The sequence below is a fragment of the Diprion similis genome, chromosome 5 (assembly GCF_021155765.1).
Source record: "Diprion similis isolate iyDipSimi1 chromosome 5, iyDipSimi1.1, whole genome shotgun sequence".
NCBI lineage: Eukaryota > Metazoa > Arthropoda > Insecta > Hymenoptera > Diprionidae > Diprion > Diprion similis.
Window position 1 is genome coordinate 5,477,743 of NC_060109.1, and position 26,375 is coordinate 5,504,117.

The window sequence follows — 26,375 nt, forward strand, 5'->3', positions numbered from 1 at the left end:
GCACGGAAACTACTGAATGCAACGGTAAGTAGTGAAATCGTCTACAAAAATATTGTAACGAATCTCAACTAATCAATATGACCAGACTACGAATTATAATTTCAAATTCGAAATTGGCCCTTTTGGATCATTCTACATAACAGAATTTGCAACATAACATGTTTCACTTTATTGGTCTCATGCTCGATTTTACAGAATCATATATGTACATAAATGTTACTACAATAATACAAAATTATGTTACAACAAGCGTCTCGAATAGTCGTCCGTCGACAGTAATTTGGATAAATACACCAAACCAAATGTCTTTGTAGTCGTACATATTTCTGACAAATAACACATTCATTGCGCAGGAAAACATGTCTATTTCATACAATTCATTCGAAACCTTATTCTATAATCAATGGTTCCGAAATAATTCGTCAAGTTTCTGCGCATAACAACTGTTGGAATAAAAATTTGACGCTGATTATGCTGATTTGCCGACAAAATTAGTACTAAGCTAAACCTATATAGTGAAAATTGCACATCATTATTCAACAAATTTCAGGCCTCACAGCTGTCACCTTTGTCAGAAAATGTGACGAAATTAACTGAGAAATTAGTCAAAAGAAAAAATGTGATTATAAAATGACGTGTTTCGTAAAATTCATTGACGTAATTTCATGGTTCACACCTATCACACTGAGTGCCCGTCCAGTTCTAGGTATATCTTCGGGCTCTTCGGCTCAGTTTATACTATACTAAGGCTGTTAGGATGACAAAATTGTAATACAACTGAATCATCGGAAAGTAAACTGCATGAAACGAATTTCATGCAGGATCAATCAAATGGAACACTGTCACGCATGTTTTCCTGCGAAATGAATGTATTATTTGTCAGAAATATGTACTACAAAGACATTTGGTTTTGTGTATTTATCCAAATTACAGTCGATGTACGACTATTCGGGACGCTTCTTGTAACATAATGCTGTATTATTGTGGTAACAGTTATGTACATATATGAGCGGATCCACGTCACTTCACTCAAAAAAAAACCGTCAAGTCACGGATCTTTGCGCCATTTGAAATATCCGTAGTATTATGTGAAAAAAAAAATACAATTTCAAGGATTTTGAAATTTTGTCAAAAATGGCCGAGTTCGAGCTATGTAAAGTTTTATATATCACTGTTGCACTGCTATGTTTGAAAATTCATATCTCCGAAAGTATACATCGGAGCGGACTGATCCTGCAATCGTTCTGTTCGTAAAAGAATGCGCTGCGATAAAAAAAAAAGTTATTTGGGAAAAAAAAATTTCTTTCAATATTTTTTTACCCTTTCTTTTTTTGATTTCGCCGCCATTTCCGCGGGACTAACAACAATTCATGGAGATAACTTTTTTCGGATACCTGTATCCTTCCTCTTTAATCCTAAAAAAAAATTGATGGAGAAGTTACCAGGGCCGGAGAAAAAAAATGAAACGTCTCGTCGCGCGTCATCGCGCGCGCCGATCCACGTCAGCGCTACTCCCGCGAACTCGATGTGTTGCGTATATTATATCCGATAAAGTGGAGTTCAATTTGATTTGATGCTCTTCCACTTACCCGGGCTATCCATTCTACGGAAATAGATATTAACCACCTTAGCCCTTAAGTATCCGTCCACTGGTCATCCTTTCTTGGAGTTAAACTGTATACCTGTTCTGAGAATTCCAGTACGGTTATGGTTCGTTGAGCACTCCTGTGCTGAAATTGGGTTTAATTCTATTTCACTCAGTTTGTGTTACATGACTGATAGATAATCTTGCAATATGTTGGTGGCTCTGAAAAGGGCCGATATTTTCAGCGATGATTCGCAGGATAACGCTTAGTAGCCAACCTCTATTTGAAATTAATTCATAATTTTCGTCGAATCAAACTTTTCTGATGCGAAAAATAATTTTGTTTTGATGAGTTTATGAGATACTGGAATAACCGCATGTAATTTTAGAGTGCCACGAACTGTCAAGGCTTTATCGAATCGATTTTGTGAAATAGATTCTTCCGCTTGATATTCTGCAGACGTACAGTACGCAAAAGATATGCTCCGAAAATAAGAACCTGCCCAATTATACAGATCCAGCGGTGTTTGGATAGGATCAGAATTGCCAATCAGTTGTAAACTCGTACGCGAAGCTAATCTCTTAACAGTTGCACCAACACCATCACACGGCCATTTTCCATGTGATGTAGCAAAAAAATGTCATTCGGCTTCGCATTGAAAGTCTTCGAAGTGATGTGTTATGTTTATGAAATTTCTTTTGGTTCTAATATTGGGAAGCTGCTCCTTCGGAGAAATAAATTATTTTCTCTATAGGAATCGAATTTTGAAACTTCTCTCTTATAGAGTTGATCAACTTTTTTTGAAATAAATGAACCGCGACTGTATTATGTTTCAGATGCTCTGAAATTATCACAAAACTAAAATGTCTCACCTGGTCGTCGGCGTGAATTTTATGGTAAACCACGATTGGATGAATAGTCGCCTGATTATTGGTCTAGTGAAACCCTTGCGTGGAATCTTGTACAACAAATGCATAATTCTCAGCGAAATCGCATACCACTAAAAATTCACCAACTCTGCAAATTTAGAAACACCGATTTTTTTACCCGGATAACGATCACGGAATAATCGATACAATTCTCTCAGATTATTCAACATCAGATGCTTCTGAACCGATATTTTTTCACTATTTCTTTCAACGGTTATGCAGCTTCTTTGACCTGGAATTATGTGACTGACCTCCTCACTTCGATACATATACATATACACAACACACCGAGTTCGCGGGAGTAGCGCTGACGTGGATCGGCGCGCGCGGTGACGCGCGACGAGACGTTTCATTTTTTTTCTCCGGCCCTGGTGACTTCTCCATCAATTTTTTTTTTAGGATCAAAGAGGAAGGATACAGGTATCCGAAAAAAATTATCTCCATGAATTGTTGTTAGTCCCGCAGAAATGGCAGCGAAATCAAAAAAAGGAAGGGTAAAAAAATATTGAAAGAAATTTTTTTTTCCCAAATAACTTTTTTTTTGTCGAAGCGCATTCTTTTACGAACAGAACGATTGCAAGATCAGTCCGCTCCGATGTATACTTTCAGAGATATGAATTTTCAAACACAGCAGTGCAACAGTGATATACAAAACTTTACATAGCTCGAACTCAGCCATTTTTGAAAAAATTTCGAAATCCTTGAAATTGAATTTTTTGTTCACATAATACTACGGATATTTCAAATGGCGTAAAAATCCGTGACTTGACGGTTTTTTTTTGAGTGAAGTGACGTGGATCCGCTCATATGATTCTGTAAAATCGAGCAAGTAGCGATACAAGGGGGATTCTGCGCCACGCATCCTACTTTACCGGCAAAGCACCCTCCCCCCGCAGCCGCCCAGCCTGGACGCAAACCCATCAAGGTTATCCCCACTCCGGCGAGCCGTCAGCGTTCTGCGTTACCATCACTTTGAGTTTTATCGGTAAGGGGTTATCATCGTTTTGATCCTTGTCGGTAAGAAATCCCCTAGATTGGTGTGCCGGTCGGTAAGAAATCCCCTAGATTGGCGTGCCGGTCGGTAAGAAATTCCCTAGATTGACGTGCCGGTCTGTAAGAAATCATGCCGGTCGGTAAGAAATGCTGTCAGTTATCATAGGGGTCTTACCCTTACCATGCTTATCGAGCGTGATCGAGCGTGATCGAGCGACTGCATTACCGAGCGCAACCGACCTCAACCGTTCAACGCCGAACCCTCGCACGTTGAGCTTCTGGAAGGTTCCATGAGTCAGCTTCTGGAAGATTCTTCCTCCGACGATCAAGAGGTTTCGAGGCGGAAGTGCAACGTTGGGAGGCTTATGCAATGACTCCGACAAGTTTCGACTTAACGTCGAGCGGCCCGAGGTCAAAGGATTTCGGTGCGACGTTGAACGACCCTGAACGACCCTGAACGACCCTGAACGAATTCTCGGAATTTTAGGCTGACAAACAGTTCTCGGAATCGGTCGACGAGTTTCGACTTGACGTCGAGCGGCCCGCGGTCAAAGCATTTCGGTGCGACGTTGAATTCTGGAAGGTTCCGGAGCCGTGAGAAAGATAACCTGCGACCCTGAACCGATTCTCGGAATCTTAGGCAGACAAACAATTCTCGGAATCGTCCGACGAGTCGCGACTTGACGTCGAGAGGCCTGCGTCCATCGGGTTTCGGCGCGTCGTTGAATTCTGGAAGGTTCTAAAATTTGTTAACGCTAACTCTTAACTAGCAGGGAAGAGGTTTTAAATCAACGGTTGATATTGATAGAAAACTTTTTTTCATTGATAATAAAGAGTACAGTTTTACATGTTTGCTCTCATTCAACGGTATCCTGACCATCAAGCTCCGGACAGTAAGAATTAAGAACTGGTCGAGTAGATGCCAACAGGGTTTTGTATTTCAACAGAAAATTTCGCAGTAACAATACGTTTTGAGCAGCACAGTTTGGATGTGATATAGAGTGATTTGCACGGTTTAATTTAGTATCTGACATTTTGTTCAATTTTTGCAACAACGGACAACCCAAATCCATCAGATCGACAACTTCAACGTTTCCGCCTAGAACTTTCTGCAGCCAAATCTTCTTCTCCAATCCTTTTACGTAAACCGTTGACGCGTCACGCAGCGACACGCATTCGACGGTGAAATTGAGCTTCTCGAGAGGTACGTCACCGCCTTCCCAGGATAACCCGTGATAATTCCGTGACAGCCACAAATTTTCGCTCTTAAACGGAGCGAGTGAAGAATTCCAATCGTACGGCGGTTGGAAGAGAAAAATTGACGGGTTAGTTTTTTCGTTGACTGCTATAACTGCCAACTCTTTTGGCGTAAAACCAGGGCCTGGTCTGTTGAATCCTTGCACGTCAACTATGAACTCCATCGTGAATAAGACTGAATCGAAAATCGCAGCCTTCAAGGTTTTTATACCAATTTTCTCACCCCACCACTCAGCGGATTATACTCGATTATACGATCGTGTAAAATTAAGCAATAGGCAGATGTACCGGCGGGAAAGTTATTTTTAGCCTCAAATTCGATACAAATGTTAACCGGTCCAAATTTCAGAGCCTCGTTTTGTTTCGAACAGTCGATGAATATTAGAGGTTCGTACTGTAGAAATTCTCTCTTTGTCAACAAAGGTTCGGGTTCCTTGCCGTAGTACGTAGCCTGGAAGTTGGCATACATCTCGTACAGCAGTACGAAGCGATTATGACTCATGTCCAGGTTCAGGTTACCGTACGGATAATAATCGGAATTCAAGAAGAGCTTGACATCGGTGATGTTACAGTGATCAAGATGGCTGGCATTTTTGTCGACTTTGTTTTTTCGATTCGTTTGAAAACCGAGACTAACGAATCGCGGTTTCTCCAAATGAGTGGATGTTTTGACAGTCCACACGTGTTTCGTGGTTGCCGGTAGCGGAGGATATTCGTACATCTCCCAACTGCGAAAGCTCATGGAGACAGGTGTATCTTTCTCGATGAAATTCAACAGAGCAATTTTTCGTTGATCCGAAAGCTTCACGTACGGTACTAACCATTTCACTTGATCGATCACGACTCGAAAGTCTTCGTCTTGATTTTGAACAATGGCATTTGAATCGCTCTTTGACCTTGTGAGAATCAGCTCGTGCTTCGCGTTGACGATGATCTTGCGATAGTCTTCGGCAAAGCCCAATATCATGCTCAAGGGAATAACCACATCGAAGTTACCATCGGCGTCAGTTAATTTTTTCGTTTCTCGAACATCGGCCATCCAGCGTTTTCCATAAGCCAACTCTGACCAAGGTTGAGCGAGGCGAAACCCTTCAGCAGACTGGGTAGACCAACGTTTTTGCATTTGTCAATCTCTACAGCGTTCAGCTCGTACCGTACGTCTTCGAACAGATGGCAGATGGCATTGTTGACCAGGGTTGTAACCGCTGCTGGACTGCCATCTGATTTGACCAATTTTCCCGAGATATGCAGCGAACTCTTGCTTGGTGATATGCATAAATCCTGATGCTGAACGGTGATGCGAATCTCGTCGCTGTTGTTAAAAGTTGATGACGCATACGGCTTGTGTGCATGTATTTCTTAATGAGCGATCGACTCATCGAAGGCGACGGGTGTTTGAATGCTCAAGATTTCCTCCTCCATGGTACGTAGCAGACAACGAAACAGCAGAACCGTAGTTTTATTCGTTGGAAATTCCTCTTCCAAAAGGTGTCACTTTTAGACCCAGAGCTATCAGGAATTCCACGTTTTGACGTGTTAACGGTTTGGGAATCGATCGATGACTGACTTGATCGGGACATGCCGCCTTACTAATATAACTCTTGTTGGGTAATCTGTTATATACAATACCCATATTTTATTGCGACTTGATGTGCAGTCTCACAGTTATAACTTTTCCGCGAAAATTAACCAAGTCACCGTCTTGATCTACTAACCGAAGCTGTATGTGATCTATGGTCTTTACGGTGATCGGAAGATAAATGACGTGCGATGGCACTTCCACGATCTTATATCCCGGTGGAACGATGGGGAAAAATTCGTGAATAGTATGAACTTTGCGCTCATTGACGTCGGCACCCGTTGTAATGCTACATTCGACTCGCAACGCGTTGACCTTGAGAATAGCTACAGGCATATCCGATTGGTAAGTTTGGTTAGCCGTCAATACACGCGGTGTGAATCCAAGAAGCTGACCAATAGAATCACTAGGCTCAAAATTCACGACGTGGTTACATTTGATTTCGCTGCATAACGTATTATTGTTAGGTTTGATGCTGATTTCAATGTCTGTATTCTTCACAGCATCTTGAACATACTTTTCAATATCCTCAATTTCATAGCTTCCGGTAGATATGGTGACTACCTTATCACCTAAGTACAATTTATTGTGGCCAGCGTCAACGTTGGGAATGGAATTGAAGGTTAACAATTCAACGAGACCGAGAGTGTAATTTTTGTCTGAAGCAAGTTCGATCGGGGGGAAATATTGCGCTTCGAGAATCGAAGACGTTCCCGATATCGTTAACGTAAACGAATCATCCATGGCTGCAAGTGTTAGACTGTCTTCACTAAATTATGTACGACGTTTATATAGCTCACCGCTCAGAAATTTCAGACACAAGTGTCCGCAATCGAACGTACCGTAATCTTGATATCTTTCATCGTTATATTTCACACTACCAACACCGAGATATTGCACGAGGTCCAACGGAGGTTGAAGATGACCGAAACTGTCAAAATAGATGACATCGTTGCCACGTTTCTTATACGCAACTCAGTGTGTCCCAGGACCGTCTTTATCGTCAAGATTGACGACGGCTGCCTCGTTATTACGCGGTCCGTTTTTGGGCATTTCGTTTCGCATAAAGATACCTCGGAAATACGAAATTTTCATAAGTTTTGCATATTTCAACAAATCCCAATTGGTTAACGCTCGGCGTGGTAGCGTCACATTTAGTTTTTTGAAAGATGAAGACCGAAACCTTTCTTGTACGGTATGAGATGGAGACCTTTACCCAATGCGATCGCTTCCATTGTTTTGTTGTGCCGTTTACTTTCCTCTAATTCTCGTTTAGCCGCGCTCGCATTGTTGACAGCTTTTGCTATACCCGCAGCACCCCCCGCTAATGCACCTATAGCGCTTAGACCGGCAAAAATTGGTATAAGAAAAGGTAGAAATCCACCAACTTGTGAGGGTTTACCACCTTCTTTTTTCACAGCTTCTCGAGCACCTTACAGTGCAGATTTGATGCTTGTTTTCGCGTTGTGACTAGGTATCATGGATTGCTTCGCCACGCGTATGATTTTGTTCAAGGGAAAGCTCTTGGGTTTTCGACAACCCATGCCTAACTCTGTTTTTACCTTCATCGTGTTCGCTACAGCCCAAGCAATTGCTTTTTCACCTAAATTTGCGTCTTTTGCTAAAACCCGTTTCCAGGCTTTCTCGGCTAATATTTCATCAGCGACGTTTCTAGCCTCGAGATTTTCACGATTTTTCGAATATGCTATATCGTGTTCCTTACACGCTGCGTCGAGAGGATTGATACCAGGATCGCCTCTCGCGAGTCTTTTCGCCAACTTTGTACCAGGACCGCAGTATTGGTAACCGGGAACATGCAACTCGATCAGGAGTTTGTTGATGATGCTATTTACCAATCCTCTCCCACGTGATCGTTTTTTCGAGGATCGCTTACGATCGCGTGTGTGCACAACATGTTCGCTCTTCGACTGAGGGAAAGTCCTTATAAACGGTGCATTTATAGAAAATCGAGCGGTCACGTTCGAGATAAAGTTTGAGACACAATCGATCAAGCTACCTGTGGTGAACTTTGACAAATATACGCAGCAGAATGAAAAACCGAAAAAACGCCACGGTGAACTGTTACCGAGCAGTATACGTGCGGTATTTTGTGGACCTTCTAACTGTGGCAAAACCAACGCATTGTTCTCACTTATAACGCATCCGAACGGTTTGAGGTTTGAAAACCAGTACGTTTACTCAATATCTCTCAATAAACCGAAATACAAGTTTCTCAGTCAAGTGCTTGAAAGCGTCGACGGTGTTGAATACTTCCCCTTTAACGAGCATAAGCACGTCATCGCACCGAACGAGACGCAACCTAACTTGATCATGATATTCGATGACGTAGCGTGCGAGAAGCAGGACAACGTACGCGCATACTTTTGCATGGGTAGACATCATGACGTAGACTGTTTCTATCTTTGTCAGACGTACGCGCGGATCCCCAAGCATCTCGTACGCGATAACACCAACCTGCTGGTCTTATTCAAACAAGACGAAATGAACCTGAGACACGTATACAACGATCACGTAAACACCGATCACGTAAACACCGATCACGTAAACACCGATATGACGTACACAGAGTTTAAAGACTTGTGTGTGGCATGCTGGAACGGTGACAAATATGGGTTCCTCGTGATCGACGAGGATCGAGAGCTCGACAACGGTCGATATAGGAAGGGATTCGACAATTTTATAAACATGACAAAGGAATAAAGTACACGGTCATCGAGGGGAACGAAACAGTAGCGTTGCTGAGCTAGTTGTGTCAACATGCAGGAAATTCGGAAGGAAAAAGAAGTCTTGCGCCGTATTGCTCAAGCGAGTAATGCAATTCGACGGAAGCATAAAATCCTCAAGACGGGAAAAGAGTCGCTACAGGAAAGAATGAAGGATGTCTTCAAACCTGTGGTAACCCCGCTGCAGGAATTAGTCAACGTCTCTCGAGACACGAAACCTGTAAAGCAGGAGGTAAAGGAAGAAATCAAAACTGAAACGATGGATGAACCGAAGAACGAAATGGAATCGGAAGCTGAAGATTCTTTTGCAACTGCAGAGGAAGAGGATCAAACAGTCACAGAGTCATCTGCAGGATTGGAAGATGAATATCTTAGAACGCTCGAGGATAAAAATAGACAGAACGAGCTGGATACTTTATACGGGGTACGGAACCTTTCTACCGCCGGGTTGATGAATGGTGACTCACCGATAAGCTTCGAGCGAAATTCCATTCGCATAGGGAGTACAGTCTACCCGAAAACTCAAGGTCTGCTGGAGTTGTTGTTCAAGAAGATGCCGAACAGCGTTCACGTTACCCCCAACGACAAGAAGAATTACAAGAACATCCTTCTCGCAACAAATGCTCACAGAAAGTATTACAGCGCCACCGAGCCTATCCGAAACACCCCCAGCGCCAAATCCAAGCACCTAATTGCAGAGCTGCTCAACATCAATACATCATCACCATCGTCATCGAAGCGTACGGGCAAAGGTGTTTTGCTACCTTAGGCTTGGGTTACACGACAGGGTGTTAAAACAGATTATATTTTCTGGGACGACGCAAACGAGTTGGTGGAACGTCTTTGTATGCTCACGGCATCTCAAGCGGCTGGGAATACAAGTCACAACAACGAAATCATGTCGATTCTCGAAGAATTGCGGGAAGCTGGAATCATTTATTGATCAACTCACGCCGTTTCTGCAATCATTTACGAGATGAGAGTCGACGTGTTTGGACGTCATCTGAACAAAAACACAGCTGCGAGCACTCGAGGTCCTCCGGGTGTCGGATTTCACGTAACAGCGGACGGGCACTACGATATACGCAACAAAAGACTATGCAATATAGCTGACCCCGTGGAGCCAAACAATGCTGTAACTTTGAAAATCTTTCGTCGTAAATTCCACTTGCTGCAAAAACAACTCGACAATCTTGATCAAATGATCAAAACATTGGATACCACCACAGGGAAAGCCTTGGACACCTTCTACACAGATTTTAGAACAGACAGAGACCTGTCGATTCGAAACGCTGAAATTCTTTTCAAATTGGATACCAGACTTAGAGCATTGGAAGATGAACGGGGAAAAGCTAGCGCTGGTGACGAAACTGCATAAGCCTGCACGCCGGAATTACCCACGTCGTCGTGTAGATGTGCGTGGCATCGACGAGACCTGGCAGGCGGATCTTGTTGACATGATTTCGTACGCTGGACAAAACAAAGGCTACAAGTACATGCTCACAGTCATTGATATTTTTTCAAAGTATGCGTGGGCTGTACCGATAAAGAGCAAGTCCGGGGATGATGTTACAAAGGATATGGAATCTGTGCCTGTTCAAGGACGTGTCCTGAAAAAATTACACGTCGACAGAGGAACGGAATTTTACAACTCAAAATTCGGATCTCTTATGACACGCTATGGAGTCAAACTTCAAGTAATTTGAAGGCTTTGATCTGTGAACGTTTCAATCGTACGCTAAAAAGCAAAATGTGGACACAGTTCAGCATGCAAGGAATCTACAAGTGGCTCGGAATCTTATCTGATTTGGTATTGGCTTACAATAACACCAAACACCGAACCATACGAATGAAACCATCGGACGTCACGGTTGTGGACGAGAGGCAATTATTACGTCAGGCGTACGGAGGGCTTCGAGCAATACCTACCAAACCGACAAAGTTCAGAACTGGCGACAAAGTCCGAATCAGCAAATTCAAAAACGTCTTCGAGAAAGGTTATACTCCCAATTGGACGACTGAAATATTCACAATAAGCCGAGTGAAAAATACTCATCCCCTCACGTACAAGCTCAAAGACTATCAACATCAACCCATCGCTGGCGGTGTCTACGAACAGGAGCTCCTCAAGGTTGAACATCCGGACATCTATCTCGTGGAGAAGGTTCTCAAAAAGCGTGGAAAGAAATTATATGTTAAATGGTTAGGTTTTGACAGTGCTTTCGACCTCATGCTTTTGACTCAAGAATAAATTCTGACTTTTGACCAAATTCTCATGTTAAAAAGCACATTCCAAATAATCATTAAAAGTTATTGTTCTCAACGTTGATCCCTTAACCCCTTTAGCACGTTTTCTGTCGGTCTTATCTCCTAAAACCCTGAATGAATATAACTTTGCTCTTAATCCTACAAATTCTAACATTATTCGACCGTTGTTTTCATCCTTCATCAAGCCGAGGACTTTTTTATTTGCTAAAGGCATTCCGTGAGCGTTATCGACTGAGTAATCAGATGTGTCGAATTTATGCAAGTCCACTTTCATACACTGGTATACGTCGGGGACGGTGATGTGATATACTAAACTATCTGTATCAGTGTACATTAATTTTGCTTGGTTGCCAAATTTATTCTTAATATAATTGTAGTGAAAATCGTAGATATAAGTTTTCGAAAGATCCAGGATAGAGAAACCTGCATACAAAGGTTTGTTTAGTTTGACTTTCGTTTTCTTTAATTCGACTATTACCATATCTTCATCAAAAATGGTGCAGCTATGGAAATTTGGTTTAGCTATAGTAGCTCGAGCACCGTATCTTCCGTCCCATTTCGTGATCAGCCTTACATCTCTATACTTCCTAACATTTTTCATTGTTTTACCGAAAACTGCGTTGTTCATTAATTTATAAAAGTCTTTTTCAAATTCGTTGTTCGATTTTTTCCGTAAATCAGTATTCAAATCTATGTCATTTTTTAGCCATGGTGTTTGTCGGAATTTGAGAACTTTGCGAATTTTAACCAACTTCAGACCTAATTGTAAGCATTGTTTAAAAACACGGTAATGAATAACATAGTTTTGTTTGGGAAGTAGCGTGGTCGTCAATTTCGGTTGCTTAGTACTCGAGATCCGAGGTATGTAGTGCTCCGGACACAGTGGTGAATCTTTATGCATTTCATGCAGTTCCGCAGGATATTCCAAATCTACCTCTAATATGTAACCGAACTCCGCATCGTCCGAGATGGTAAGAACGTCGCATTGTCTAAAGTCTGATACCCATTCGAAGGAACTGTATGGCAGAGCAAGCTCATAGCAGCACCGTACAAATTGTTAACATCGAAGTACATGAGATAAGATTCTTCGACTTGTGGATCGAATGCCTCTACTATATATCTGTTGTTGGCTTTTGCGTATCTGTTCGAACACTGCGACACACCATCTCGGATACCTTTTTCTATAAACATAATCATATCTATATCAGTGAGAAGCTCGAGCTCGATGCCGGTACACTTTAACATTGCATCAAACGACAGACCGGGCGCTGTGTAGTAATGTAATGGGTCCAGTTTGTAAGTTGTCCAACAATTCTGTCGAAAAGTTTGGAAAACGTCAGCTAGTAAGAATACGTCTGTTTGTAGATATAAATCTGAATACTCTCCCAAAGTTTGAACGTTAAAAGTTTGCCAAACTTCACATGTATGTGCATAGTCGTCGTCTGATATATCCCGATCGTTTAATTTCGAATAAAATTGTGGTTTGGTCGGTAATCGTCTGTCCTCAAGCTTCTCCCAATTATCGATATACTCATACGGAAAAACACCTTTTCTAGTCAATAACTGAAATTTATCTAAATTATGGCAAAACTTTCGTGTAATTGATTTTTGATCATCACCCAGATACGTTGCTAACTTCTCAAGACTACTACGACAATGAAGCGGAACGAATCTATGAATCTAAACTTTACATCTGTTCCCTTGACATATTTTGTAAAAGAAATGTACTTTTCTTTGTTTACGGGTAGAAGCTGGATTGTGCCCTCGAAGGATGTAGCCAGCTTTCATTAGAAAATGGGAATCATAACCCGATAGATTGTGGAATATCACAGGAATTGTATGTGAGTTTTGATAATTCAGGTTGCAGCCTCGATGAGCAGCACCACGATACTTTCCAGTGAAATGGCAGTGATCACGATGTTTGACGTCTTCGAGCGTAAACGGTTTTTCACAGATGTGACACACTGTTGCCGAATGAAGTTCGTTGATTTGATGGAAATTAAGCGGTTCCATTGGTACAACAGTTTTGAAATGAGTATCCAACGAATGTGCCAATTTCTCTAACTCAGTCACAAACCATTGAATGCAAGTCTCTCCACGATTAATTTCGAATTTTGAAATTGAATCATTAAACGCACAATGTAGGTAATAGGCTATACTGTACGCCGTATGCTTCTGATAAATTGTTCTGTTTTCCCCAAGATTTTTAAGAGTGGGTTGCAGTAGACATTCTAGATCTGCGTAAATGCAGAATGGAACAGTTTCTTTATGTTTGAAATTTTTGAATTTAAGAATCTTGTCCTCTTCTGTCGGTAAAATAACTTTGGTTTTGTTTAAGTTCAGGCAATCTACATTGTGCTTCAACAAACATCTTTCAGATTGAAAGTGTGACAGACACCTATCGCATAACCAAGTACGAGCACGGTGACCCGAAATTCTGTTCTTTGTATAATTTTCCATACTATCATCATCATCATCATCATCAGTGTCAATTTCAGTCTCTAACATTAAAAGATGAATTACAGGTTTATCAGACTTGCTTCGACTTAAATAAACGGGTACAATTTCACTGTTCATTCGTTTTTTGTCAGTATAATCGATACTGTAGACGTTAATCGAAAGATCGTTGAGTTTTCCAAATTTTGGAATTTGATCTAAGGACATTGGAAAATTCAAACCATCGTACCCTAGCACTGAGCTGAAATGTGGGTAAGAGCTGACTCTGTCGGGATGGCTATTGTTGGCTGGAAAGAGGGCTGCGGTGACCGACCATAGAAAGCAATATGAGTCGCTGTTACGGATGTTGACAACGGCCTTCTTATCTTGAATATCTTCGGGTAGTGGTGTATATGTGAATACACCTCCTTGTAGTGGTACATACTTATTAATGTTTACGGTTAAATTGATTATCTCAGTCAAAGACCAGCCTGAGTCTTTTTCTTGGAAGTCTTTCACCTTAGCCATCACTTTTTGCTTGACATTTTCTTCGAACCACCCATGTATGTCCGTTGGTTGGAGGATAACTTAATTTTTGGTGTTAAAAAATTTAATGTCTTCCACAATTTCAGCGTTCTTTGTAACACTAAATTTACACGATAAAACACAGTTGGCTTTCAAACTTCCCGTCTTACGTAGCATGTTCTTGAGTCTTGCAACGACCAGGTGTTTGGCATCTTTCAAAAACACACCCAAATCCTTGTGTTGCAGATTGATTACAGCACCCGTTCTAATTCGACTCTGGAACGCCGTCTCCAAATCTTCCCATTGTACTCAACCGCTCCGCCGTCGTATTTGTAATCCGTCGCCTACTTTTCGAAACTGTTTGAATTTTGCAGTCAACGATTTTGATATTCCGATCGTTGTCAAAATCCGTGTCTTCTCCCCGATCGTCGAGGCGTTCTTCCGTAAAATTTTGTTCAGAAGCCTTGTATTTTGGGTTCAAAATCGCATCCATTTCTGAACCTTGGCCGGTGAAGATTTCTCGCTCAAAATCTTTAATGCCGTCTCCATGATTTTTATCAATTTCAAGCACTTTTCGGAATCCATGTTTGTTTCTCCTTCAATCGCACACTTGACAAGAGTTATCGTTGCAAAGCTTGCAACGTAATGATTGCTCTACGCCGACGCGGTCCCTTTTATGGTACATCGTGACTCACACATATCATCGAACTTGAGCGAACAATATTCTTTAACGAAAATTTTGAGATCTTTACGAGCGAATCTGCTGCTCGTGTAAGATGGTAAGACAGTTTTTGGAACTCGACGATGAAGTTTCACACGCTTCATGTACGAGACAGAGCTGTGGTAGTGCAATAGTATTAGTAGGTATCGTTCTCTGAGCGCGCGATGGGGATGTTTTCACTTTGCCAGCGGTGTCAGGTTCACGATATCGAGACCTCTGCATTAGTTCAGTAGAGCAGAGTAAGACAGCGGTAATTTACAAACATAACCGACAAGTGTCGACCACTTCGAGATTTCGTATAGGTTTAATTGTGAACCTAAACACTTGAAGAAGCTGCACGAAGAGTGGGGTGCTCCACAAGCCTGATGAAATCATTCGCAGTCGAACTGTCAAAGTATCAAGGTGGGTGATCGAAATCAATGCAGTTATAAAGTATTTAACGTTTTAATGTGCAACAACTTTGGATTTTCACCTGAACAAAGAGAAATAATTTAGCGTGTGTGCCTTTTTTTCAGTTTTTTCCAGTAACAAACAACAACAACAATCGTAATCTCAATTGGTGAGTTGTGTCAGAATATCACAATTTTTTCAAACGTTCTGTGACAAAACATTCAAGACTTCAGACGTGTGTGCTCATTTTTTTTTTTAGTTTCAGAAATGGAGTTTGTGAGAATTAGCGAAAAGGTGTATGTACCGCGAGAGTGGACGGCAGCCCTCTCCGTCAACGTTTTAATGGAGGCTATCGAATTAGCCATGGCAGCAGCCAACGCTGAAAATGACATATATCTGTATCAGGCGGGAATCCTGACACTACTCGATAGAAAAGATGACGGGACCTGTTGGTTTCGGAAAGTGTAAGACGAAGTTCGATACATATATATATTTTTTGTTTTTTACCTGTATCTTCATCTTCATTAGGATTTTCTTATAGTGAGAAAAAATTTTTTTTACATGCTTCAGGAACGAAATATTCATTCTTTGGTTAATAGAATTTTTTCCTAAATCAATTATTCTTATGAAGGATAAGGTAATACAACAGTTTCGCGACACTGACGAAAATGATTTCCTCTCTTTGTTTTTCACAATAACAATTATAAAAGAATTCTAGGTATGCATTAGATTTCTAAAGTTACATTATTTTTGTTTGTGTGTTTCAGAGACATGTAAGAAAAAAACTGGACGTATCCATATACGTTGAAAAAAAAATTTGTGTTTTTTTAAAAAACCATATTCTTTATTTGATAATAATAAAACACAGTTTTTTAAAATTTATACAACATTTTTTTTTCAAAAGTTAATTAGTGCTATTGTAATTGATTCGATAAAACTTAAATTAAGTGCAAACTTATTCGAGAGTAGACGCATCGGTGAATTCCACTGGGTTATATTGACCGCCCAGATACTTCAGCAGCAAGCGATCCTCCTCGACAGCCTGCACCAAGTTCTGCATCAGACCGTCGTCCTCGCAGAGTACCTTCGCCATGCGTGCCGGGAGAAAGACGCTGAACGTCGCATCCACATCGACGACCACCCGTTGACCAAATCGAGTCTGTACCCTCCTGACACTTGTGATTCGGTAATTTATTAAAACTTCCAAGTCGGATAGCTTCCTCGTTGGTAGAAATTCTTGCAGTTTGCCAATTTGGTTCAATTTTGTGAAATCCATAGTTGGTGTTAATTTTTTCACAATTTCAAACTTTTCAACTTCTTTGTCACTTTGTTAAGTTCAGATTTTTGATGAACAATTTTTTTCAAGTCTTCAAGATTTTTTAAGAACAGATCAATTCGCCGGCGTAGTTGTGCTTTGTCGGAGGTTCTCTTCATGAGAGCTGAAGAATCGTTGTGAGAATAACGTTCTGAAATTCAGGCTTTTATACCATATTTCTCCCACCAAGCGCTCAGAACCTTCCAGAATTCAACGGTGCACCGGAAACCGATGGACGCAGGCCTCTCGACGTCAAGTCGCGTCTTTCTCACGGCTCCAGAACCTTCCAGAATTCAACGTCGCACCGAAATCCTTTGACCGCGGGCCGCTCGACGTCAAGTCGAAACTCGTCGACCGATTCCGAGAACTGTTTGTCAGCCTAAAATTCCGAGAATTCGTTCAGGGTCGTTCAGGGTCGTTCAGGGTCGTTCAACGTCGCACCGAAATCTTTTGACCTCGGGCCGCTCGACGTCAAGTCGAAACTTGTCGGAGTCATTGCATAAACCTCCCAACGTTGCACTTCCGCCTCGAAACCTCTCGGTCGTCGGAGGAAGAATCTTCCAGAAGCTGACTCATGGAACCTTCCAGGAGCTCAACGTGCGGGGGTTCGGCGTTGAACGGTTGAGGGTCGCGGTTGCGCTCGGTAATGCAGTCGCTCGATCACGCTCGATCACGCTCGATAAGCATGGTAAGGGTGAGACCCCTATGATAACTGACAGCATTTCTTACCGACCGGCATGATTTCTTACCGACCGGCACGTCAATCTAGGAAATTTCTTACCGACCGGCACGCCAATCTAGGGGATTTCTTACCGACCGGCACACCAATCTAGGGGATTTCTTACCGACAAGGATCAAAACGATGATAACCCCTTACCGATAAAACTCAAAGTGATGGTAACGCAGAACGCTGACGGCTCGCCGGAGTGGGGATAACCTTGATGGGTTTGCATCCGGGCTGGGCGGCGGCGGGGGAGGGTGCTTTGTCGGTAAAGTAGGATGCGTGGCGCAGAATCCCCCTTGTATTGCTACTCGAGCATGAAACCAATAAAGTGAAACATTTACAGAGTCACATTTTCATGAATCGTATTATCCCCGGAACCGTATTATACCTTCAAACGAACCTTTTATATCGCGGGTTGAAAATTCCCGTAGTCATATTCAGCGATATCCCTAAACGCCACTGACCTTGAGCCGATTAAGTAACTACGCTCCTGGGTGAGCTGCTACAGGGCTCATTGTTACGCAAGCGGCACTTCGTGCTGCGGTGACTACGCCAACCAAGGAACGCTCGGCTGTACCGACCGTGTGCCCAGCTGATCGCGAGAGCATCTTTTATTTGCGAAATTATTGTGATTACTAGTTCTTATAGCCTGGTCACAATATTGCGTAAAAACAGTCTCACGATGGCTCATTTTACTCCTCATTTCTCGCAGAATAGCGAAGGGTACCTCAGCCATGCGCTTTTTGGTCCCTGAAATGCAGGAGATGTGGGAATAGTAACACGTGTCAAAAAACCACCAATTTTTTTGACGATTTCCGGGATATGAGTAACCCTGCTCGATTTCGCTACGAAAGAGCTATGCGTCTTTGAAATTTCAACCCTATCCGTTTGTATGTTTATTAATTATAGAAAGAAAAAGAATGAGTTTGCTCGGTCGGTAAAGGTAAGACTGCTACATGCCGTTAACGCTTCCGAAGGAGAGCGTAGACAAAAACTGTCGACGGATCTGCACTGCCAAAGGAGAGTGCGAGAACAAAGCCTGCTACCGTGCTGGCGACGTCTATTGATACACTCCTTCCAGAGGTCCCCCCTCTTCGCCGGTAGTCTAAATTTAGCTCGAGATGTCCTATTCGCTCCGTGCAAGCCCTTGGAGGGGATAAGCGAATCTACCTCAGCGCGTCGGTGGCGGAAAAAGATAATAGTTCCGGAGATTTTCTGTATTATTAGTATCGTGTTATTCATTAAAATGGTCCATTGCACTTGTTGTGCAGTGAACTGTAAAAACAATGGTGTAAAAAGTAATTGCAAATTCTACCAATTTCCAACAGCGAAATATAAAGCGGAGCAGAGAAACAAATGGATTACAGCTGTTAGGAGAAAAAGCAAGTCACATAACCTAACTTTGTAACGCCTGAACGCCTGACACAGGAAAGCAAACACAACGTTCGTGATACGTATGAAATAAGTAATGAAAAAAAGTAAAGTAATTGAATAAATTTTCAGTCCGAATGGATCACCATGGTGTCCAAAGCCGTGGGATGTAATATGCAGTGAGCATTTTATTGGAAATAAAAAATCAGAGGACCAGTTAAGTCCAAGCTACATTCTAACCATATTTCCACCTGCATACAAAGCAAAAGTAGTGGATCAAACCGGAGCAATTAAGAGGTATATCAATTTATACATGTACAAATCAATTATACCAATAATTTTAATTTCTCTTTCGTAATGTAACAATTATACCAATAATTTTGATTTTCTCTTTCATAACGTAACAATTATACCAATAATTTTAATTCTCTCTTTCGTAACGTTTATAATTATTTTATCTGTATTGCAGACATGAACGATTTATGAAGCGAAGATTTAACAAGCGAGAGTCAATATCCACAAAAGCAACCCAACACCTTATTGAAGAATCGATGGAGCAGTCAGAGCTGGACAGAGATACTGTATCAAATCAACGTAACGAGGGAAAAAAAACTTGCGATCAAGGTTGTCAAGCGGATATTTTTTCACCCGATTGCGTTCAACCAGAAAAAACATTTATCTGCAGTAGATACATCAATAACACGACTTCTCATAGTGATGTTGAAATCCAAACAGAAATAATAATAAGCTCACGCCTCATTACGGTGCCTAATAAAAAACAATTTCAAAATAAACAATGTGGTACGCCACATAAAATATATGTCAACCAGTCAGTTGGACCTGATATCGAGAATGACCAACTTCCTACTACAAACAGTTTTGCTGGCATTACGTCAATCAAAAATAATGAACAGTGTCTAGACCTTGCTGGTGTGACACTTGAGCATTTTCAATTTTTATTAAGAAGAGTAAATGATACTGCAGAAAATTGTAAAATTTCCAAAGAAAATAGACTTCATATTTTTAGTTAAAATGAAAACTGGATTAACGTTTTCAGCAATCAGTGTTTTTTTTTCTGTACATCGAACAACGATTTCAAGAATTTTTTCTTCAACTCTGCAAGACTTATCTAGCGCTACAGCTAATTTAGTATTTTGGCCAAGTAAGGATGTAGTACAAGGGACAATGCCTGAATGTTTTCATCCGGATCATAGTAACACTCGGGTTATAATTGATTGTACCGAATTCAGAATCGAAATTCCTGCCAGTGTTGATAACCGTGTGTATACTTATTCACATTACAAAAAAGGTTTCACTGCAAAACTTCTCATTGGAATCACGCCAGGAGGCTTTATTAGTTTCAAATCTAAAGTGGCTGGTGGAAGAAAAAGTGATTCACAAATGACAGTTGAATCTGGTTTACTAGATTTGTTAGAAGATGGAGATATTGTACTGGTTGATAAAGGCTTCCCGGAAATCCGACGAACCATGGATAAAACTGGTAAAAAAGTAGTACTTGTTATGCCGCCATTTTTAGAGAAAAAATCTGAATTTACAAAAGAAGAAACTGAAGAAACTTACAGTATAGCAAGGGTTCGCATTCATGTTGAAAGAATCATGCAGCGATTAAGAACTTATCAGATTTTAAACAAGATACCTGAACATTTATTCAACTGTATTGATGATATAATACATGTGTGTTGTGTTTTGGTGAATCTACAGCCTCCTATAATTTCGCATAAAAACACAGATAAAAATAAGTAACATTTGAATACTTATAAAAATATGTATTTATTTGTAAATAAAATCTTATCATACACTTCTCATCTTTTTATATACTGTATCTTTTTTATTTTCCATACATTTTTTCATATGTGACATTTTTTGGTTTTCCTCAATATAACATAAGCAACATGAAGTTTAAAATGTATATCCAATACACGTCAACGCTTTTTTAAAATACTATCAAAACTTAATATAAATTATATTTTATTTGAAATGTCGAGTCCAGTAAATAGACGAGTACGTTTGTCTTTGTTGATATTCAACATATTTTCTTGACTTTTTTCTCTCAACATTTTTTTGTGTAACTCGGGTAAATAATGTTGAAAGTAGAAATTCTCACATTTGGTTATAACAACTTTTAAGAATTGTTCATTGCGATGAACTGGAAAGTTAAAACTTCCATTTTCAACTGGTGAATATATGAATAGATCACAAATGTTTAATCCAGATATATACATCTGAATTTGGCACTGCGTGTAGTATGGCGAACTTTCTTTGAGTTGTACTTTATCACCCCGAAATTGTAAGTAACTGACATTGCACTTTTTTAATTCAAAGTCAATAATTGGTTGTTTTACACAACTGCTGGGACATTTGAGCTCCACGATTTTACATAACACATAACATAACTGTTTTCAACAACAACACCATCGAGACTAGTGCACAGCCATGGCTGTTTCTCACTAACAATAAGCCCTACTTTTTTGACATCAGTACCATATAATTGTTGATACTGTATTGCAGCATCTGACTCGTGCTCCCTTCCATACCGAGTAGAAACTGTATCGACAGATTTAGGACAGAGCATTTCTGCGACTAGTGATTCCACAGGTTTCTTGATTCTGCTCTTAATACTATGGGCATTCTTACTTGCAGATACTCGTAAGCATCTAGCTTCAAACCACTTCTTGCATTTCGATTGGTCTACTGTATTACAGCATAAATTAACAATTTCTTTTCTAGGCATCACAATTACCCTCGTATAAGACTCTTTCAGTTCTTTTTTCACTATTTGAGTATTCATGTATATTGACTTGCTTTCACATAAAGCGAAGAAAGTATTGACACATGATTCGCATTCTTCTTTCTGTAGAATAACGTCAACTTCTGTCGACATCGATTCCATTAAATTTTGTATCGCCCGCTCATTATTATTTTTGCTAGCTTCGACCAGTACTGTTCGCAGAGCACAGGGTTCATTTAGCTCAGAAATGTTTACGTCATGCGACTTGCCTTCTGAGTTCCTTTGAGGAGGAATCATTTCAAAAAAATACTTCCCCTTAGAGTACTTTTCTTTAGCGAATTGGCGGACCGTTGGTTTCCCCCACTGTTGTTCATAATTCGTTTTTGATAAACTGGCTTCATTGTTGACGTAGTGGATCAAAACTGCAATGTGTTTACATTTTCTACTTTTATTGTACACACAAGTACACGAAACAGATGTTATTTTACGAATAGTGTCAATCTGTAAAAACATATATTATATAAAATCAATGATTTATTTTGAACAATTATAAATAACAATCATGAAAAAAATACTTCAAAACTGACATTCAGCTTTGTCGTGTATGGTTCAGACGTTACAGAAGCTTGCCTTAATACTTGAGCTTGTATGAGATAGCTCTGCCCATTTCTTCGATATTCTTCAATGCTGTAAACATGATTTGCTTCGACTAGCTTTTTGCCCTTTGGCACTGTCTCAGGTTGGAATAATATGTCATGCTTAACATCTTCAAACCCAGTTTTTATAACTGTATCCAGTTTTGGAGAGGGAATGACCAAATAAAATTTGATCCAACGAGTGACTTTCCTTAAATGAAAAAGGAAATATCAGTGAATATATTACATTTTTTTCATCTTATACCTAATGTTCGATAATATATTTGATACACTATTTTATATGGAATGCATGAATTTGGATTTTTGTCGTAGTACTTTCAACGCCTACGCATGCGTTAATTCAATCTTTTTTTATTATTATAAAAAGCACATATTTATAAGCCTACATTACTACATGAATAACCTCAAAATACATCGTACAACCATGAATATATACCTATCAATTAAAGTTTACTTTCGTATTTGTTTTGCACTTAATTATAGAGAAAATTCCATACACAGCTACGCAAGGATAATCCTAAAACGAAAGCTTTTTTAAATTTAATTTCACTTTTTAACGTATTCGTCCAAACAAATCACGGTTACACTCTCCGGGGAAATTGCGTTTTTGAGCCACCAGATGTCGCACTCGCAGGCTTGCACGGAGCGAATAGCTACTATTTGTTCGACTTTGTTCGCTCCGATTTGACTGAATCTATATTCTCACGATTTCAGTCATATTCTCGGCTTCTCATGCTGTGACGTTGCACCCCGCGTGCACGTCACAATAAGCCCCAAACCCGCGGAGCGGGGCCGAACAATGCCGAACCGGCCCGGGCGCACCCGAAGACGCGCCGGGCCGGCCGGAGAAGTCACTCTTGTGCCAGCTACCAACGTCGCCGGACGCCTTGGAGACTGCCTAACAGCGCTACGAAAAGGTCAGCTGATCTAAATCCATTTTACCGTGCACCAACCACGCTCCGCACCGCCACCGCCAATCACCGCATCCAACCACTGCATCTTCCTCAGATCCCCTCACACACGCCCCCCCCCACCCCCACCCCATACACACCCACACACTCACACACCCACCCTCTCACTCACACGATCATTAGTAATTATTCATTAGTTTTAAGGACTTAGATTTAAGAAGGACGCTAATCGGCTGGGGCGTGACCAGCCGCCACGTGGGATCAACCCCATTGTTACCTAGTACCTAAGACCCCCCTCGAGACCGATCACAAAACAAATAAATTAACGTTTCTGCATTTCCACAATTACGGCGCGTGAATTCACTCTTCCCCGTCTCTCGTCTCCCTCCTCTCTTCCCCCCCCCCCCCCCCAAATAAGTGCGAGATTCACCTCTCGTCACAATGCTTATCTCAATTCAATTTAATATTTGGCCTATACGCTTATGCAGGAGGTCTCTTGTTGCACTCGAATACAATCAGAGCATTGTATCTGTTGGTTTTGACTAAAGTGTATCGTATATGTACTGAGAATATACATGTATGGTAACGCCTGATGCGTTTTGGGCGTCACAGTAGCTTATGGGCATGTGCTATTCCGATTTGCACAGTGTAGTTTTGTAAAATTAGTGAATCACGTATTCACAATTCCATTCACTCATTCACGTTTTCCACAAACAGGAACATTTTTAATTTGGCCGATTTTTTCTAATGATAGATGTCTCATCGAAAAAAATTGAGAAGAGGGGGTCATCAACTTTCACGTGAAAATATGTATTTCACTTGCTTCGGAACGAAATTCAGATCCGCGAATCGTGTGGCGAAAAGGCACTTTCGACCGACCTATCTAGTTGTGCCCTTATCTTGAAGTCGTGCCCATAAAATAGTTAAGAATGTCAGTTTTTGATTTGTTTGACAATGACGCGCCTATCGTAAAAATCTGAAAAAATTACAAAAAATCACATAAATGCAGATGTTTATATTGTAATAAGAACAAGGTGGTACCTTTTCAAAATCCACCGGAAACCAGCGATCCAAATGTTCAAAAATTTTTGTAAGATCCAGGTTGATACCGAAAAATCTGAAAAAAATCCTCAATATGTGTACGAACGTCTGCTGGATTTGTGATTTTTTCTGGAATTTTTCGAGTAGAAATAGCGGAGTTATCGCGAAACGGCTGAAAATCACGTTTTTTGCGAAAACTTCGAACAAAATGGAGGTAGAAGGCTAAAATTTGGTATGGATAAGTCATTTACCAAGAGGAAACAGTTGGTCATCGAAAGAATCCATTTGGTGAAAGGGCACTTTTGGCATGCTTATTCGGCTATGCCCTTTGCGGCGTAAAAATTGAATTACTTGTGATTTGAGGGAGTTCCAATAACAATCCGGGAAAGCCATAGTGATATTCGATCATATCTCGGTGCACTAGTACAGATTAAAAAAAAATCACCACAATCCGTCCAGTAGTTCCCGAGATACAAACAGCGAGGTCAATTTAAACATGAAATCTAATACTTGGGACGCATAATGCCTGATAAGAGACGGTATACCAAAGAGCGAATAGTAGTCACGTTTTTGCTAAGCCCTGTCTCCACAGACAGTGAGACCTGCTGAATTTCCATGTCTTTCATTTATTTTTTTTTCCTCTTCTGCTAAATTTTTTACTGAAAATATGGAAATGGCTTTTGTGGTTTGGTTAGTGTACCTCGTGTATTTCGACAATCCCGTTATTGGGGAAATTTCTCAAATTTCACCTACACGAATTGTGAGTAATCTTGCTCAGCTTCGACAATTTGTTCACACTTGTCCTACAAAAAGAATATTTGAAGACCTAGCCCAGCAATATTTACTTCTGTAAGCTTCACCCTTCTGGTACTCGACTTACATTCCACAATCTCACTGATATTAGAAGACTAAGTTCACGATGTTCAAGTCAAATGACGTGTCTTTTTTACATCCGAAATATTTATATTTAATTTTTTCGCTGCAGTACACGTGTTCTCATCATCCCTCTCGGATGCCGAACGGATGGGGGAATCCTACACTATTTTGTTTTTATCGTGGCTAGGACGTCTAAGGGAATCTTTTATGCCTTTGCGACCAGAATACATCTGTTTAGAACTTTCCTTGCAATCTAATGTGTGGCACATCGATCTGTACTGTAGCACCATAGCACTGACTGCAAATAACTAAATAATGCTGACATGCGGCGGCTTTAATTTATTGGGGTAAATAGCTACGAAAATTTTCCTCCGAAATTACTGAGTAGAAAGAACTTATATTGACACTTAAACTCCGCATTATTTTTTAGTACACACAAACCCCGCACATGGGCCACTCGCGTCCGTGGATATTATTTGTTGGCTTAACGTGTTCTAAAAAATCTGTAAAAATTATGAATTACTTTATAACTATTCTACTTTGTATGACGAGCGATACTTTTTATGGAATTTTTTTTTATCGTATCCCCTCACCATCCTCACAACTGTGTCAGTTCTTTACTTATTTCATGTAAAAAATTTCGGGGGAACACGAATGACCCATCGGCGGGGTTTAAGTGATAAAAAATTCACTCGTTTGGAATACCTGGTAGGACAAATGGATATTGCTGTATAGCAATATACAGAGAAGGCAAAATATACCACGAAGCACGAGAACCGGAATGCACCGGAACGTTCCGATCTGCTGTACTAAGATTATCATAATTTGGTCAATTTTCGAAATTTTCATTAACTCTTTGCTGCAAATTAAAGATAAGACTGCAGGCAACAGGCAAATATGATACACCAAAAATTGATTTTATGAAAATTTCAAGGTTATGCATACCCCTTAGGGGAGAGGTTCGGTGCACTTGCTAGTTATGAGAAATATCGGTCCTAGAGGGTTCATAATTTTTTTGTGTAGCTTCATTTGCATTCTCGAAGGACCTTCTATGACGGCAAAAAAAATCTATAACCATTTGACAAATTCTATCTTTTACTCAATGAAAATATATCATCAAACCCATGAGTAATTTTCAAGATTATTAGTTCTCATATGCATAAAAAAATCGGTAGCGCTAAGCAATAATTACCAGCCACGGCGTTCCGATATTACGCTGCAAAATTTCGTTTCTATCGGTAAAAAAATCATTTTCGGGATTGCACTTGTAAATCTTTTTTCATACACAATTTTACATAAAAATT

The 26,375-nt window shown here is 40.5% G+C and overlaps 1 protein-coding gene and 1 pseudogene across 1 annotated transcript; both read left to right on the forward strand.

The window, feature by feature from the left end:
• Positions 1-9,122: 9,122 nt before the first annotated feature.
• Positions 9,123-10,031, forward strand: LOC124406222. Its single transcript, XM_046881579.1, has 2 exons — positions 9,123-9,828; positions 9,889-10,031. Exons 1-2 carry the CDS (start codon positions 9,123-9,125, stop codon positions 10,029-10,031), a joined length of 849 nt encoding a protein of 282 aa, XP_046737535.1.
• Positions 10,032-18,713: 8,682 nt separating this feature from the next.
• Positions 18,714-20,602, forward strand: LOC124406223 (annotated as a pseudogene).
• The last annotated feature ends 5,773 nt before the right edge of the window (positions 20,603-26,375 follow it).